This window comes from Oncorhynchus gorbuscha, linkage group LG08, assembly GCF_021184085.1.
Source record: "Oncorhynchus gorbuscha isolate QuinsamMale2020 ecotype Even-year linkage group LG08, OgorEven_v1.0, whole genome shotgun sequence".
NCBI lineage: Eukaryota > Metazoa > Chordata > Actinopteri > Salmoniformes > Salmonidae > Oncorhynchus > Oncorhynchus gorbuscha.
The window spans coordinates 32970520-32987135 of NC_060180.1; the positions used below are offsets into that span (position 1 = coordinate 32970520).

Below are 16616 nucleotides of genomic sequence, written 5' to 3' on the forward strand. Positions count from 1 at the left end.
GCTTTCCTCACTGACTGCGTGTATTGGTTCCTGACTTCCCTGAACAGTTGCATATCGCGGGGACTATTCGATGCTATTGCAGTCCGCCACCGGATGTTTTTGTGCTGGTCGAGGGCAGTCAGGTCTGGAGTGAACCAAGGGCTATATCTGTTCTTAGTTCTGCATTTTTTGAACGGAGCATGCTTATCTAAAATGGTGAGGAAGTTACTTTTAAAGAATGACCAGGCATCCTCAACTGACGGGATGAGGTCAATGTCCTTCCAGGATACCCGGGCCAGGTCGATTAGAGAGGCCTGCTCACAGAAGTGTTTTAGGGAGCGTTTGACAGTGATGAGGGGTGGTCGTTTGACTGCGGCTCCGTAGCGGATACAGGCAATGAGGCAGTGATCGCTGAGATCCTGGTTGAAGACAGCGGAGGTGTATTTGGAGGGCCAGTTGGTCAGGATGACATCTATGAGGGTGCCCTTGTTTACAGATTTAGGGTTGTACCTGGTGGGTTCCTTGATGATTTGTGTGAGATTGAGGGAATCTAGCTTAGATTGTAGGACTGCCGGGGTGTTAGCATATCCCAGTTTAGGTCACCTAACAGAACAAACTCTGAAGCTAGATGTGGGGCGATCAATTCACAAATGGTGTCCAGGGCACATCTGGGAGCTGAGGGGGGTCGGTAGCAGGCGGCAACAGTGAGAGACTTATTTCTGGAGAGAGTCATTTTTAAAATTAGTAGTTTGAACTGTTTGGCTATGGACCTGGAAAGTATGACATTACTTTCCAGGCTATCTCTGCAGTAGACTGCAACTCCTCCCCCTTTGGCGTTTCTATCGTGACGGAAAATGTTATAGTTGGGTATTGGAAATCTCAGAATTTTTGGTGGCCTTCCTGAGCCAGGATTCAGACACGGCAAGGACATCACGGTTAGCAGAGTGTGCTAAAGCAGTGAGTAAAACAAACTTAGGGAGGAGGCTTCTGATGTTGACATGCATGAAACCAAGGCTTTTTCGATCACAGAAGTCAACAAATGAGGGTGCCTGGGGACATGCAGGGCCTGGGTTTACCTCCACATCACCCGCGGAACAGAGGAGGAGTAGTATGAGTGTGCGGCTAAAGGCTATCAAAACTGGTCGCCTAGAGCGTTGGGGACAGAGAGTAAAAGGAGCAGATTTCTGGGCATGGTAGAATATATTCAGGGCATAATGCGCAGACTGGGGTATGGTGGGGTGCGGGTACAGCGGAGGTAAGCCCAGGCACTGGGTGATGATGAGAGAGGTTGTATCTCTGGACATGCTGGTTGTAATGGGTTAGGTCACTGCATGTGTGGGAGGTGGGACAAAGGAGGTATCAGGGGTATGAAGAGTGGAACTAGGGGCTCCATTGTAAACTAAAACAATGATAACTAACCTGAACAACAGTATACAAGGCATATTGACATTTGAGAGAGACATACAGCGAGGCATACAGTAATCACAGGTGTTGAATTGGGAGAGCTAGGTAAACAGTAGGTGAGACAACAACAGCTAATCAGCTAGCACAACAACAGCAGGTAAAATGGCGTTGACTAGGCAGGGAGGGTCGGATTAACTACACACAGAGCCTGAGTGAGGCTGGGGCCGACAGATAACACATAAACAAGCAGAATGGAGTACCGTGATTAATGGACAGTCCAGCATGCATCAGCTATGTAGCCAAGTGATCAGTGTCCAGGGGGCAGCGGTGGATGGGACTGGCGAGTATTATCCAGGTAAAAAAAACTGGCTGGCTGTGCAGAAGGTAATGCCGCTAGCAGTGGCTAACAATGACTAAATAGCTTGTAGCTAGTTAGCTGGTTAGCTTCTGGAGGTTCTTGAATGTGTTCTAAAAATTAAAAATAATAGGGATTCCGTATCACATTGGGTGAGACAGGTTACCAGAAGGTATAATCGAATAAAAAAATCGAAAAGAGATTGAAAGTAAATATGGGTCCAGTAAGTGGTTGGGCTGGCTGGGGACGCGGTGATTCAGACAGTTAGCAGGCCTGTGCTAACAAGCTAACAGTTAGTAGGCCGGGGCTGAGCAAGGTAGCAGTTAGCAGGCCGAATTAGCAAGCAAGCAGATAGCAAGGGCTAGAAAGTTAGTCTTTGGGGGACGTCGCGATGGGGTGAGTCTGTTTATGCCTCTTCATGCGGTGACATCGATAGACCGGTCGTGGGTCCGGATATTGTAGCCTAGGAGTATGCTTCGGTGGTAGCACAGGAGCTCTGGCCGGGCTAGCTTCAAGCTAAGTGGATGGAAACGCTAGCCAGGAGTAATCATCCGGGGTTGTGGTTAGCTAGTTAGCTAGTTGTGAAGATCCAGCTGAAAATGGTCCGTTTGCGGTGGGAATCCGGGGATAAAAATCAAATGAAAAATAGGTCCGTTATGCTCTGGTTAGAGTCGCGTTGTTCAAACTGGCGAGAGTTTTCCGAGCTAAAGGTTAGCTGATGACCGCTAGCAATGGTTTGCTGGTAGTTAGCTGGCTAGCTTCAGTTGAGGGGTTCCGGATCCGAAGTAAATATAAGTACTTTAGAAAAAAAGCAGATCCGCGCTACATTGGGTGAGGCGGGTTGCAGGAGAGTATTTCGAAGTTGAGGTTTAGCAAAATGTTTTAAAAGATATGCGAAGTAAAATATGTTTAAAAAAAAGATATATACAAGGGACACAACACGACAAGATGTCCGACTTCTACGCCATCTTGGATAAGCACCTGGTAGGTTCATTGATAATTTGTGTGAGATTGAGGGCATCTAGCTTAGATTGTAGGCCGGCCGGGGTGTTAAGCATGTCCCAGTTTAGGTCACCTAACAGTACGAGCTCTGAAGATAGATGGGGGGGCAATCAATTCACATATGGTGTCCAGGGCATAGCTGGTGGCAGAAGATGGTCTATAACAAACAGCAACGGTGAGAGACTTATTTCTGGAAAGGTGAATTTTTAGAAGTATAAGCTCAAATTGTTTCGGCACACACCTGGATAGAATGACAGAACTCTGCAGGCTATCTCTGCAGCAGATTGCAACTTCCCCCCCTTTGGCAGTTCTATCTTGTCGGAAAATGTTATATTTAGGGATGGAAATTTCAGGATTTTTGGTGGCCTTCCTAAGCCAGGATTCAGACAAGGCTAGGACATCATGAAACATATTGAGCCAAAGATTTGACAGGAGACTAGTGGCAAAATATAACTCAATATGATTTCAATTTGATTGAAGTATATATGCCAATGTAGTCTACTTATCTTTTAATGCAGTCATCTCGGTATCTTTCAATTGTTTGTAACAATTGCAAATACTTTGGCAACTTTCAATTTCCTGTCAACTTAGTTCTAAAGTTATCAGCGGTCACAGTCAGACAGATACCTAGCCTAAACATCTTGATTCTATGTTTAGCTGATATATACTGAGAATAAAATTCAAAACATCTAATGATGCACTTTGGCTGCTTTAAATGTGCAAATGTTTTCAAGAGGCACATTACTAACGAAGGTTCTGGGAAACAGCTTAGCTATTAAAGATACATTGTAAAATGGTTCTAATGACAATCTGCAGGCTCTGGGAAACGAGGCCCTGGTGGTTGCTGGTGTAACTGACTGGGTTATTTATTTGCATAACAGTTACTGGTTGAGAAAATGTAATGACCGGCACAGCCATAGTTGCAGTGGGTGTATGTGTGTGTGTCTTTGTGGAGGAGGGGATGGGTTATTGTGTGTGTGTGTGTGTGCATGCATGCTAGTGAGCTACCGTCTGTGTGTGTATGTGTGTGCAGTGTATACAGCTAGTAACCAACTAATCATGCCCTCCTCTCTCTTTCTTTTTCTCTCTCTCTCTCTCTTACTCTCTCAGATGAGTTTGTGATATCTCCAGTGGAGGGAGAGTTGCGTGTGAGGAGAGATGTGGAGCTGGACAGAGAGACCACACCCTTCTACAACATCACTGTCATGGCAAAAGACCTGGGCAAACCACCACGCAGCAGCATGGTGTGTTCGCACAGACATGCACTGATTTTGTGGTGCTTCCTGCTAACATGCTCAGACACTTCAATGTACACAACACATGTGACCATACACACACACACACACACACACACACACACACACACACACACACACACACACACACACACACACACACACACACACACACACACACACACACACACACACACACACACACACACACACACACTTAGAAAGACTAAGTGCCACCCTGTCTTGTGTCACCTTCATCTCCCAGGTGGTGGTGGGTGTCCATGTTCTGGACATCAATGACAATGACCCCGTGCTGCTCAACCTGCCCCATAACACCAGTGTGAGCGAGGGGGCGTCCGTCTACACCTCGGTGGCCAGGGTCAGAGCGCAGGATGTAGACAGTGGACGCAACGCCCTACTCACCTACAACATTACTGCTGGAAACCGCTATGGCGCCTTCTACATCAATGACACTGTGAGAGGGAGGGAAAGGAGGGGATGAAGGGGGAGGGAAGGAGGGGATGGAGGGGGAGGAAAGGAGGGGATGGAGGGGGACAGATGGTGTGAGGGAAGAAAAGGAGAGAGAGAGGGTGAGAAGGGATAGAGGGAAAAAGGAAAAATGTGGATAAAAGAAGAAGGGTTACGGAGAGTAAAGGGGTAGAACAGATAGAGGAGAGGTAGAGAAATGTAGACCGAGAAATAGATAGAAAGTAATTGAAAAGGGAAGGGTATACTGGCGTAATTGATGAGTAATTTCTATCATCTCTCTCTCTCTCTCTCTCTCTCTCTCTCTCTCTCTCTCTCTCTCTCTCTCTCTCTCTCTCTCTCTCTCTCTCTCTCTCTCTCTCTCTCTCTCTCTCTCTCTCTCTCTCTCTCTCTCTCTCTCAGACAGGGGTGGTGCAGGTGAACAGGCCTCTGGACAGAGAGAGGGTGGCAGAGTACAGACTGGCCATTACAGTCAAAGACAACCCTGAGAACTCCCGCATCGCTCGCCGGGTACTGCCACACACAAAGAATGCAATGTTGTTGATACTCTGTATTTTCAAGTATTGATTTTTACCATACTGCCCAGCTCTACATTGACGGCATTATTCAATGACACTCAACCTTCAAATATTGTATGAAATTACAGCTATTTGTTTTTTTATTGAGAACATTTCGCACCTTCTTCTTTGCCCCTCCCTCTTTCCCTTCCCTATCCACCCGTCCCTCCCTACCCAATCTGTCACCGTCCCCCGCCATCCATTCCTCTCTCCAGGACTCAGAAGTGCTGGTGATCACAGTTTTGGATGAGAATGACAACAGGCCCATATTCACACAGACCAGCTACCGGGCTGAGATCACTGAGAACTCCCCCACAGGTAACAACCTCACTGGTGTGTTTTTATGTCGGTCTGTGTATCTGTTTGTTTCAATTGATAATGTATAATTCCTCCGCTACCTCTGTCCCTAACTTGGCACCCACTACCTATCTCTGCTTTCCTCTATTTCTATCACTAATTTTTCTCTCTCTTCCCACTCTCTCCCCAATCTCAATCTTTCCCTCTTTCATCAATCTTTCTTGCTTTTCCCTCTTCAACTCTTGCATTTAACTGTCCTCTCCCCTTCTGCCTTCACGCACATCTTCCTTTCTCCATCTCTCCCTCTCTTAGGCAGTGCTGTGTCAATGTTGAACGGACCAGTGTTGGCTGAGGACAAAGACATTGGGCCCAACGCTGTGGTCAGGTACCATCTGCTGGGAACAAGACAGGACCTCTTCACTGTGGACTCTGATACAGGTCACACACACATATTGATCACTCAATCACACTCCTCTAATGCATGCACACTCAAACACATGCACACACTCTCACTCACAACAATACACACATGCAATTAATTAGAACACCTTTGAAGTCATCACCAATGAAGCCACTGCCTGTACCTCTCCCTTGTTCCCCCTTGCAGGTGTGGTGCGTGTGCAACAGGGGGCGCTGTTGGACCGCGAGATGTTTGTGGAGCCTCGGGTGGAGCTGTTCCTGGTGGGGGAGGATGTGTGGGGGCTCAACAGCAGTGTACCCCTCACTGTGACAATCCTGGATCAGAACGACAACCCTCCTGTCTTCAACCCCCCCAGCCTAACTGTGCACCTTCCTGAGAACAGCCCCACTGGTGAGCGTGTGTTGGTGTGGATGGATGTGTCTGTGTCTTATGTCTGTGTGACTCAATTCATGCATTTATGCGTGTATACAGTTGAAGTCGGAAGTTTACATACACTTAGGTTGAAGTCATTAAATCTTGTTTTTCAACCATTCAACAAATGTATTGTTAACAAACTATAGTTTTGGCAAGTCGGTTAGGACATCTACTTTGTGCATGCCACAAGTAATTTTTCCAACAATTGTTTACAGACAGATTATTATACTTATAATTCACTGTATCACAATTCCAGTGGGTGAGAAGTTTACATACACTAAGTTGACTGTGCCAAATGTTAATTGAGTGTATGTAAACTTCTGACCCACTGGGAATGTGATTGTTATGCAGGTGAATGAGGACCCAAAAGCGACTTGGCGAAAACAGTCTTTAATCCAGTAAAGTACATCTACAATCAAAAGGCATAATTCCACTCGTAATGACGAGAACAGACTGGAGACTCGATCAAGAACTGCAGGTTGCCTCGGGAAGGCACTTGAACGTAGCAGACTCAGACACCTGCTCACCACGCAGCATCTGAGGGAAACACGACACGACAGGGCGATACACAGACACAGCACGGTGAACAATAGACAAGGATCCGACAGGGCAGAAACGGAAAACAAGGGGAGAAATAGGGACTCTAATCAGGGGGAAAGATAGGGAACAGGTGTGGGAAGACTAAATGATTGATTAGGGGAATAGGAACAGCTGGGAGCAGGAACGGAACGATAGAGAGAAGAGAGAGAGGAAGGGAGAGAGAAAAAGGGGAACGAACCTAAAAAGACCAGCAGGGGGAAAATGAACAGAGGGAAAAGCAAAATGACAAGACAATCTAAGACAAAACATGACAGTGATGACAGAAATCAAATCTGAAATAAATCATTCTCTCTACTATTATTCTGATGTTTCACATTCTTAAAATAAAGTGGTGATCCTAACTGACCTAAAACAGGGAATTTGTATCAGGATTAAATGTCAGGAATTGTGAAAAACTGAGCTGTGTACCAAGACAGTGGCGGAGTGACAGCTTTTTTATTTTTTGAATTGCAAATTTCCCCTTTAAGCCTAGTTCTGGACAAAAAATACATTTCAATGGAGTTTCTCCATTAAACATATTTTTTTTGTGCAGGACTAGGCTTAATCTATGTCTGGGAAACCTGCCCCTTGTGTTCTATCCTTACCCCTGTGTCCTGTTTCCTCTCTCTCTGTTTTAGGTGTGGTGGTGACCCAGCTGTCTGCTAGTGATGCTGATTCAGGCTCTAACGCCTGGCTGCTCTACCGGCTGGAAAGTGGCGCGCAGGACCGCTTCATAGTCGACTCCCTGTCCGGCGCCATTCTGGTGGGCAACGCCATCCTCGACCGTGAGGAGCGCGGTTCCTACCGCCTGGTCATCTTGGCTACAGACCGCGGCACGCCCTCGTTGTCGGGCACTGCCACCCTGTCGGTCATCCTGGATGATGTCAACGACTCACGACCGCGTTTCATTGAACCCGTGACGACTATCAATGTAAACGAGTCTACACCGCCAGGCGTAGTGGTGGCTACACTCGCCGCCGAGGATCATGACCTACGACCCCGGCTGGAATATTACATCATCTCTGTGGAGGCCAAGGATGATGGGAATAACCCTGTAGATGGGCTGCAAGAGTCTTTCGGCATCGATTTCCACACGGGTTAGTAGTCAACATACACAGTAGATAATGTTTAGTATTTTACTTTACTTAGTTGCCTGTCAGATTCTGTGGATGTTGTGTAAATATGTTTATGCAGTATAAGTAAGTGTGTGTATGTGCGTGCGTGCGGGAGTGTGTATGTACATGTGCATGTATGTGAGCCTGTTTGTGTGTGATAATTGTGTGTACATGTGACCTGTATGTGTGTGTGTGTGTATGTGTGTGTGTTCCCACAGGTGCTGTGTTTGTGCATAACCCACTCAACAGAGAGCTGGTGGCCACATTTGAGATCCTTGTGTCGGTGCATGACAACGCCAGTGATGTCATCGACATGTCAGTCAGCGTACCTAATGGTGAGGCGTCATCTAAAATCACCCTACTTTTGTTTGTTGTTTTATCACCATTTTGTGGCCCTATATGTCCCTCAAGATTCAGCACTTTGTTAAACCAACAGAAGTTGTTAGGAAATGTTTTAGTGCAGCTCATGCTAAAAACAAGCATACACACAAACCACAATCACTACAATCCGCTCAAAATAGGTTGAAAGCAATGCTTCCCAAACTTTTTTGGTCTCTTGACCCCAACCATGTGAAAACAATTATGTAATTAAGTAATTATGTAATTCATGTTAACATCTTTATTTTGGGCTATGGCAGTCAATTGAAAAACATTAACAGTATTACACATAATTTTAATGTGGGGCTATGACAGTCAATTGCAAATTAGTCTGGCATAATGTATTTTATCTCACCACCACTGATGAGATGGGTGGGTTTGATGCTGTTTTTTTATACATCCATTGTGATTGACAACAGTTCCTCTCTCAATGCGAAAAATCTTTGCAACATTCACCCACGATAACCACCAAGCCTCGGTGTGAAATAGAACATTATCATGCTCTGATTCCATATCTCCAGATAACTTTGCGAACAGGCGTGTGCACAGTGGATGTAGTTTGATGTAGTTTACAATCAAAGTTACTTTCCGTAGTATATCGCTGAGATCTGTGGTTCAGCTCTTTAGCTGCCATTTGCTCTCGGTTTATCATACAATGAGTCTATAAAACATACAATCTACTTGCAGTGAAGCCGCTCACCATCTACATCACATTCACTCATCTAACAGACTCCCATCCAGAGCGATCTGCAGAAGCAACCAGGGTCAACGCCCTGCTCAAGGGCACGTCGACAGATCTCCCACAAGGTGAAAAACGGGGACCCGAACCAGCGACCCATCAGCCACCAGACCAAGCTCCCAACCGCCAGGCCACCAGCCCTCTAAGATCACCCCTCAGTTTCCCAAGAGCTGCCCTTCAACTATCCGAGACCCCACCCCCAAGACTCTTACTTGAATGAGAGTCTGTGTATATGCATGTGTACAAACACCTGTGCGGCATAATCCTCAGGCAAACAGTCATTAGCTGTTACAACACTGCCCCTCGGTGTTATTCAAACATACTTTTTATTTTGACTTTATTTTTTTACTTTTATCTTTGACCATCATTCTATCCCCGCCCAGCAACTCCACTCCCACTTGTCTCCAATTCCACATCCCAACCCACAGCTTCCTTCAGCCCATCCAACCTACAGTGGGGAGAACAAGTATTTGATACACTGCCGGTTTTGCAGGTTTTCCAACTTACAAAGAATGTAGAGGTCTGGAATTTTTAATATAGGTACACTTCAAATGTGAGAGACGGAATCTAAAACAAACAGCAGCAACAGACTTTGTGAAGATGCTGGAGGAAACAGGTACAAAAGTATCTATATCCACAGTGAAACAAGTTCTATATCGACATAACCTGAAAGGCTGCTCAGTAAGGAAGAAGCCTCTGCTCCAAAACCACCATAAAAAAGACAGACTACGGTTTGCAACTGCGCATGGGTACAAAGATCATACTTTTTGGAGAAATGTCCTCTGGTCAGATGAAACAAAAATAGAACTGTTTGAAGGGAAAAGGGGGAGGCTTGCAAGCCAAAGAACACCATCACAACCGTGAAGCACGGGAGTGCAGCATCATGTTGTGGGGGTGCTTTGCTGCATTAGGGACTGGTGCACTTCACAAAATAGATGACATCATGAGGGAGAAAAATTCAGTCAGGAAGTTAAAGATTGGTCGCAAATGGGTCTTCCAAATGGACAATTACCCCAATTATACTTTGAAAATTGTGGCAAAATGGCTTAAGGACAACAAAGTCAAGGTATTGGAGTGGCCATCACAAAGCCCTGACCTCAATCCTATAGAAGATTTGTGGGCAGATCTGAAAAAGCGTGTGCTAGCAAGGAGGCCTTACAAACCTGACTCAGTTACACCAGCTCTGTCAGGAGGAATGGGCCAAAATTCACCCAACTTATTGAGGGAAGCTTGTGGAAGGCTTCACAAAACATTTGACCCAAGTTAAACAATTTAAAGGCAATGCTACCAAATACTAATTGAGTGTATGTAAACTTCTGACCCACTGGGAATGTGATGAAAGAAATTATATCTGAAATAAATTATTCTCTCTGCTATTATTCTGACATTACACATTCTTAAAATAAAGTGGTGATCCTAACTGACATAAGACAGGGAATTTTTACTAGGATTAAATGTCAGGAATTGTGAAAAAAGGAGTTTAAATGTATTTGGCAAAGGTGTATGTGAACTTCCGACTGTATATGACATGTATTTTTTCCTATGCCCCTGTTTCGAGACATCTGCATGATAATGTTACATTCTAAATCAAAACAAATTTCACACATATTATTTAGTATATGTAAAGACAAGATTAAATCAAGAATAGTCTGATGGGTGATCATTTTTCACTTGTGAATGATGCCCAGCATAAGGCAAGAAACAATGCCTTTTTTTGCGCGACCTTTTATGAATCATAGTCGCATACCTCATGTAGCCTATTCCATACGCCTATATGTTTTGATAAGGTTGGTATCGCAAGTGAAGTGGCCAAATAACTTCTTCAAAGTAAGATCATTAATCCACTTTACAAGGAGTGTGGAGCCTAACTGGCATACATAAACCAGCGGCTGCGTTTCAAGTTTGGGGAAGATACATTTCAACTTTATAATTGTTGCTAATGGAGTTTTCCCGCTAATGGAACATTTTAGCTTCTAGCCTAATTCCTTGTGCGCATTGCTGTGCTAATAATGGGAAGAAATATCCTAATAGTTTATCAACATTTAAAGCTAAATGTTCTGATTTGTTGCGTCACCCACATTGCGTAAAACATTTTTTTAGTGTGCATTAAGGCCACACGAAGGAGATGCCGCCATGAAATTCTAGGCATTATCAATTTCTTGTCAAATTGTGATTGAGAGACTGATAAGGTGTGTACAGCCTGCGCAAAACAAACAAAGCAGAGCTCATGCAGACTTACAATGTATTACAAAACATGTAGCCCAATGTTTGTCGAACAACTAAAGTTACATTAATAACACTAAATGAAGCATATAGGAGTTCTTATTTATTTGTTATCCACTCAACACAGAATAGCCGCATATGCGAACTCGCTCATCATTTGGAGAAAATATGCCTTGTATTTTTTTCAGCATTGTTCGATTGTATTATTCATAATATAAAATAATGCCACGGAATTCTAAGCACATCTTCTCTGCTAAATGAACTAGTGTAACCCACAGCCATTTGGCATAGCCAGATCATGACCTAAAATAAGGACAACTCAGTTTGTTATTCTGTTCTTCTGAAATAGACTACATTTTCTTCGAATCATGTTTCTGTAGACCTGCCTAAAATAAAACATTTATTTATTGTGAAAGTATTGGCTATATTACATGGATTTATTAGACTTTTTAAAATATAAACTCAGCAAAAAAAGATACATCCTCTCACTGTCAACTGCGTTTATTTTCAGCATCCTTAACATACGTAAATATTTGTATGAACATAACAAGATTCAACAACTGAGACATAAACTGAACAAGTTCAACAGACATGTTTACATTTACATTTACATTTACATTTACATTTAAGTCATTTAGCAGACGCTCTTATCCAGAGCGACTTACAAATTGGTGCATTCACCTTATGACATCCAGTGGAACAGTCACTTTACAATAGTGCATCTAAATCTTAAGGGGGGGTGAGAGGGATTACTTATCCTATCCTAGGTATTCCTTAAAGAGGTGGGGTTTCAGGTGTCTCCGGAAGGTGGTGATTGACTCCGCTGTCCTGGCGTCGTGAGGGAGTTTGTTCCACCATTGGGGGCCAGGGCAGCGAACAGTTTTGACTGGGCTGAGCGGGAGCTGTACTTCCTCAGTGGTAGGGAGGCGAGCAGGCCAGAGGTGGATGAACGCAGTGCCCTTGTTTGGGTGTAGGGCCTGATCAGAGCCTGGAGGTACTGAGGTGCCGTTCCCCTCACAGCTCCGTAGGCAAGCACCATGGTCTTGTAGCGGATGCGAGCTTCAACTGGAAGCCAGTGGAGAGAACGGAGGAGCGGGGTGACGTGAGAGAACTTGGGAAGGTTGAACACCAGACGGGCTGTGGCGTTCTGGATGAGTTGAAGGGGTTTAATGGCACAGGCAGGGAGCCCAGCCAACAGCGAGTTGCAGTAATCCAGACGGGAGATGACAAGTGCCTGGATTAGGACCTGCGCCGCTTCCTGTGTGAGGCAGGGTCGTACTCTGCGGATGTTGTAGAGCATGAACCTACAGGAACGGGCCACCGCCTTGATGTTGGTTGAGAACGACAGGGTGTTGTCCAGGATCACGCCAAGGTTCTTGGCGCTCTGGGAGGAGGACACAATGGAGTTGTCAACCGTGAAGGCGAGATCATGGAACGGGCAGTCCTTCCCCGGGAGGAAGAGCAGCTCCGTCTTGCCGAGGTTCAGCTTGAGGTGGTGATCCGTCATCCACACTGATATGTCTGCCAGACATGCAGAGATGCGATTCGCCACCTGGTCATCAGAAGGGGGAAAGGAGAAGATTAATTGTGTGTCGTCTGCATAGCAATGATAAGAGAGACCATGTGAGGTTATGACAGAGCCAAGTGACTTGGTGTATAGCGAGAATAGGAGAGGGCCAAGAACAGAGCCCTGGGGGACACCAGTGGTGAGAGCGCGTGGTGAGGAGACAGATTCTCGCCACGCCACCTGGTAGGAGCGACCTGTCAGGTAGGACGCAATCCAAGCGTGGGCCGCGCCGGAGATGCCCAACTCGGAGAGGGTGGAGAGGAGGATCTGATGGTTCACAGTATCGAAGGCAGCCGATAGATCTAGAAGGATGAGAGCAGAGGAGAGAGAGTTAGCTTTAGCAGTGCGGAGCGCCTCCGTGATACAGAGGAGAGCAGTCTCAGTTGAATGACTAGTCTTGAAACCTGACTGATTTGGATCAAGAAGGTCATTCAGAGAGAGATAGCGGGAGAGCTGGCCAAGGACGGCACGTTCAAGAGTTTGAGAGAAAAGAAAGAAGGGATACTGGTCTGTAATTGTTGACATCGGAGGGATCGAGTGTAGGTTTTTTCAGAAGGGGTGCAACTCTCGCTCTCTTGAAGACGGAAGGGACGTAGCCAGCGGTCAGGGATGAGTTGATGAGCGAGGTGAGGTAAGGGAGAAGGTCTCCGGAAATGGTCTGGAAAAGAGAGGAGGGGATAGGGTCAAGCGGGCAGGTTGTTGGGCGGCCGGCCGTCACAAGACGCGAGATTTCATCTGGAGAGAGAGGGGAGAAAGAGGTCAGAGCACAGGGTAGGGCAGTGTGAGCAGAACCAGCGGTGTCGTTTGACTTAGCAAACGAGGATCGGATGTCGTTGACCTTCTTTTCAAAATGGTTGATGAAGTCATCTGCAGAGAGGGAGGAGGGGGGGGAGGAGGATTCAGGAGGGAGGAGAAGGTGGCAAAGAGCTTCCTAGGGTTAGAGGCAGATGCTTGGAATTTAGCGTGGTAGAAAGTGGCTTTAGCAGCAGAGACAGAGGAGGAAAATGTAGAGAGGAGGGAGTGAAAGGATGCCAGGTCCGCAGGGAGGCGAGTTTTCCTCCATTTCCGCTCGGCTGCCCGGAGCCCTGTTCTGTGAGCTCGCAATGAGTCATCGAGCCACGGAGCGGGAGGGGAGGACCGAGCCGGCCTGGAGGATAGGGGACATAGAGAGTCAAGGGATGCAGAGAGGGAGGAGAGGAGGGTTGAGGAGGCAGAATCAGGAGATAGGTGGGAGAAGGTTTGAGCGGAGGGAAGAGATGATAGGATGGAAGAGGAGAGAGTAGCGGGGGAGAGAGAGCGAAGGTTGGGACGGCGCGATACCATCCGAGTAGGGGCAGTGTGGGAGGTGTTGGATGAGAGCGAGAGGGAAAAGGATACAAGGTAGTGGTCGGAGACTTGGAGGGGAGTTGCAATGAGGTTAGTGGAAGAACAGCATCTAGTAAAGATGAGGTCGAGCGTATTGCCTGCCTTGTGAGTAGGGGGGGGAGGTGAGAGGGTGAGGTCAAAAGAGGAGAGGAATGGAAAGAAGGAGGCAGAGAGGAAAGAGTCAAAGGTAGACGTGGGGAGGTTAAAGTCGCCCAGAACTGTGAGAGGTGAGCCGTCCTCAGGAAAGGAGCTTATCAAGGCATCAAGCTCATTGATGAACTCTCCGAGGGAACCTGGAGGGCGATAAATGATAAGGATGTTAAGCTTGAAAGGGCTAGTAACTGTGACAGCATGGAATTCAAAGGAGGCGATAGACAGATGGGTAAGGGGAGAAAGAGAGAATGACCACTTGGGAGAGATGAGGATCCCGGTGCCACCACCCCACTGACCAGAAGCTCTCGGGGTTTGCGAGAACACGTGGGCGGACGAAGAGAGAGCAGTAGGAGTAGCAGTGTTGTCTGTGGTGATCCATGTTTCCGTCAGTGCCAAGAAGTCGAGGGACTGGAGGGAGGCATAGGCTGAGATGAACTCTGCCTTGTTGACCGCAGATTGGCAGTTCCAGAGGCTACCGGAGACCTGGAACTCCACGTGGGTCGTGCGCGCTGGGACCACCAGAGTAGGGTGGCCGCGGCCACGCGGTGTGGAGCGTTTGTATGGTCTGTGCAGAGAGGAGAGAACAGGGATAAACAGACACATAGTTGACAGGCTACAGAAGAGGCTACGCTAATGCAAAGGAGATTGGAATGACAAGTGGACTACACGTCTCGAATGTTCAGAAAGTTAAGCTACGTAGCAAGAATCTTATTGACTAAAATGATTAAAATGATACAGTACTGCTGAAGTAGGCCAGCTGGCAGTGGGTGCGTTGTTGACACTACACTAATCAAGTCGTTCCGTTGAGTGTAATAGTTTCTGCAGTGTTGCTATTCGGGGGCTAGCTGGCTAGCTAGCAGTGTTGTTTACGTTACGTTGCGTTAAAAGAACGACAATAGCTGGCGAGCGAACCTAGAAAATCGCTCTAGACTACACAATTATCTTTGATACAAAGACGGCTATGTAGCTAGCTATGTAGCTAGCTACGATCAAACAAATCAAACCGTTGTACTGTAATGAAATGAAGTGAAAATGTGATACTACCTGTGAATGCGACCGGGTTGTTGAGTTCTATTCAGAAGACGTTGGCTAGCGTTGGCTAGCTAGCAGAGTCTCCTACGTTAAGGACGACAAATAGCTGGCTAGCTAACCTCGGTAAATTAAGATAATCACTCTAACACTACACACTCTAAACCTAAACAACACAATTATCTTGGATAATGTGACCAACAGAAATAGAATAATGTGTCCCTGAACAAAGTGGGGGTCAAAATCAAAAGTAACAGTCAGTATCTGGTGTGGCCACCAGCTGCATTAAGTACTGCAGTGCATCTCCTCTCATGGACTGCACCACATTTACCAGTTCTTGCTGTGAGATGTTACCCCACTCTTCCAACAAGGCACCTGCAAGTTCCCAGACATTTCTGGGGGGAATGGACCTAGCCCTCACCGTCCGATCCAACAGGTCCCAGACGTGCTCAATGGGATTGAAATCCGGACTCTTCGCTGGCCATGGCAGAACACTGACATTCCTGTCTTGCAGGAAATCGCTTACAGAACGAGCAGTATGGCTGGTGGCATTGTCATGCTGGAGGGTCATGTCAGGATTAGCCTGCAGGAAGGGTACCACATGAGGGAGAAGTATGTCTTCCCTGTAACGCACAGCGTTGAGATTGCCTGCAATGACAACAAGGTCAGTCCGATGATGCTGTGACACACCGCCCCAGTCCACCTCCAAATCGATCCCACTCCAGTGTACGGTGTAACGCTTATTCTTTCGACGATAAACGCGAATCCGACGATCACCCCTGGTGAGACAAAACCGCAACTTGTCAGTGAAGAGCACTTTTTGCCAGTCCTGTCTTGTCCAGCGACGGTGGGTTTGTGCCCATAGGCGACGTTCTTGCCAGTGATGTCTGGTGAGGACCTGCCTTGCAACAGGCCTACAAGCCCTCATTCTAGCCTCTCTCAGCCTATTGCGGACAGTCTGAGCACTGATGGAGGGATTGTGTGTTCCTGGTGTAAACTCGGGCTGTTGTTGTTATCAGATTTACATCTACACAGAACGGATCATACATTGATTACAAATTATGTCATAAAGGAAAACATCCCTAGCGGGCGGAACAGATATGGTGACTGGTTACACGAAGAAGGGGGGTTGGGTTTTTAATGAAAGAGAGGGAAGACTGAAGAACAAAAATATGTTGTGTCTCTATCGGGCCGTAGGCAGCTATGCTATCGTAAATACAGTATCTTATGCATTCTAAATAACCGCCCATTTGAAAAAGGAAAATGAAATAAATATTTACTCTGAGCTATGCTCCGGTAGATTGGTCGTAGATGGAAG

At 46.4% G+C, this 16616-nt stretch overlaps 1 protein-coding gene across 1 annotated transcript in view; it reads left to right on the forward strand.

The window, feature by feature from the left end:
• The window catches only part of LOC124041504 (cadherin-23-like), a 640482-nt gene that overhangs the window by 565316 nt on the left and 58550 nt on the right, over positions 1–16616 (forward strand). Inside the window, 8 exon segments of the mRNA XM_046359178.1 lie at positions 3851–3984; positions 4241–4450; positions 4864–4971; positions 5234–5336; positions 5628–5753; positions 5923–6126; positions 7368–7826; positions 8063–8179. Of these exon segments, the coding sequence (XP_046215134.1) occupies positions 3851–3984; positions 4241–4450; positions 4864–4971; positions 5234–5336; positions 5628–5753; positions 5923–6126; positions 7368–7826; positions 8063–8179 (1461 nt within the window).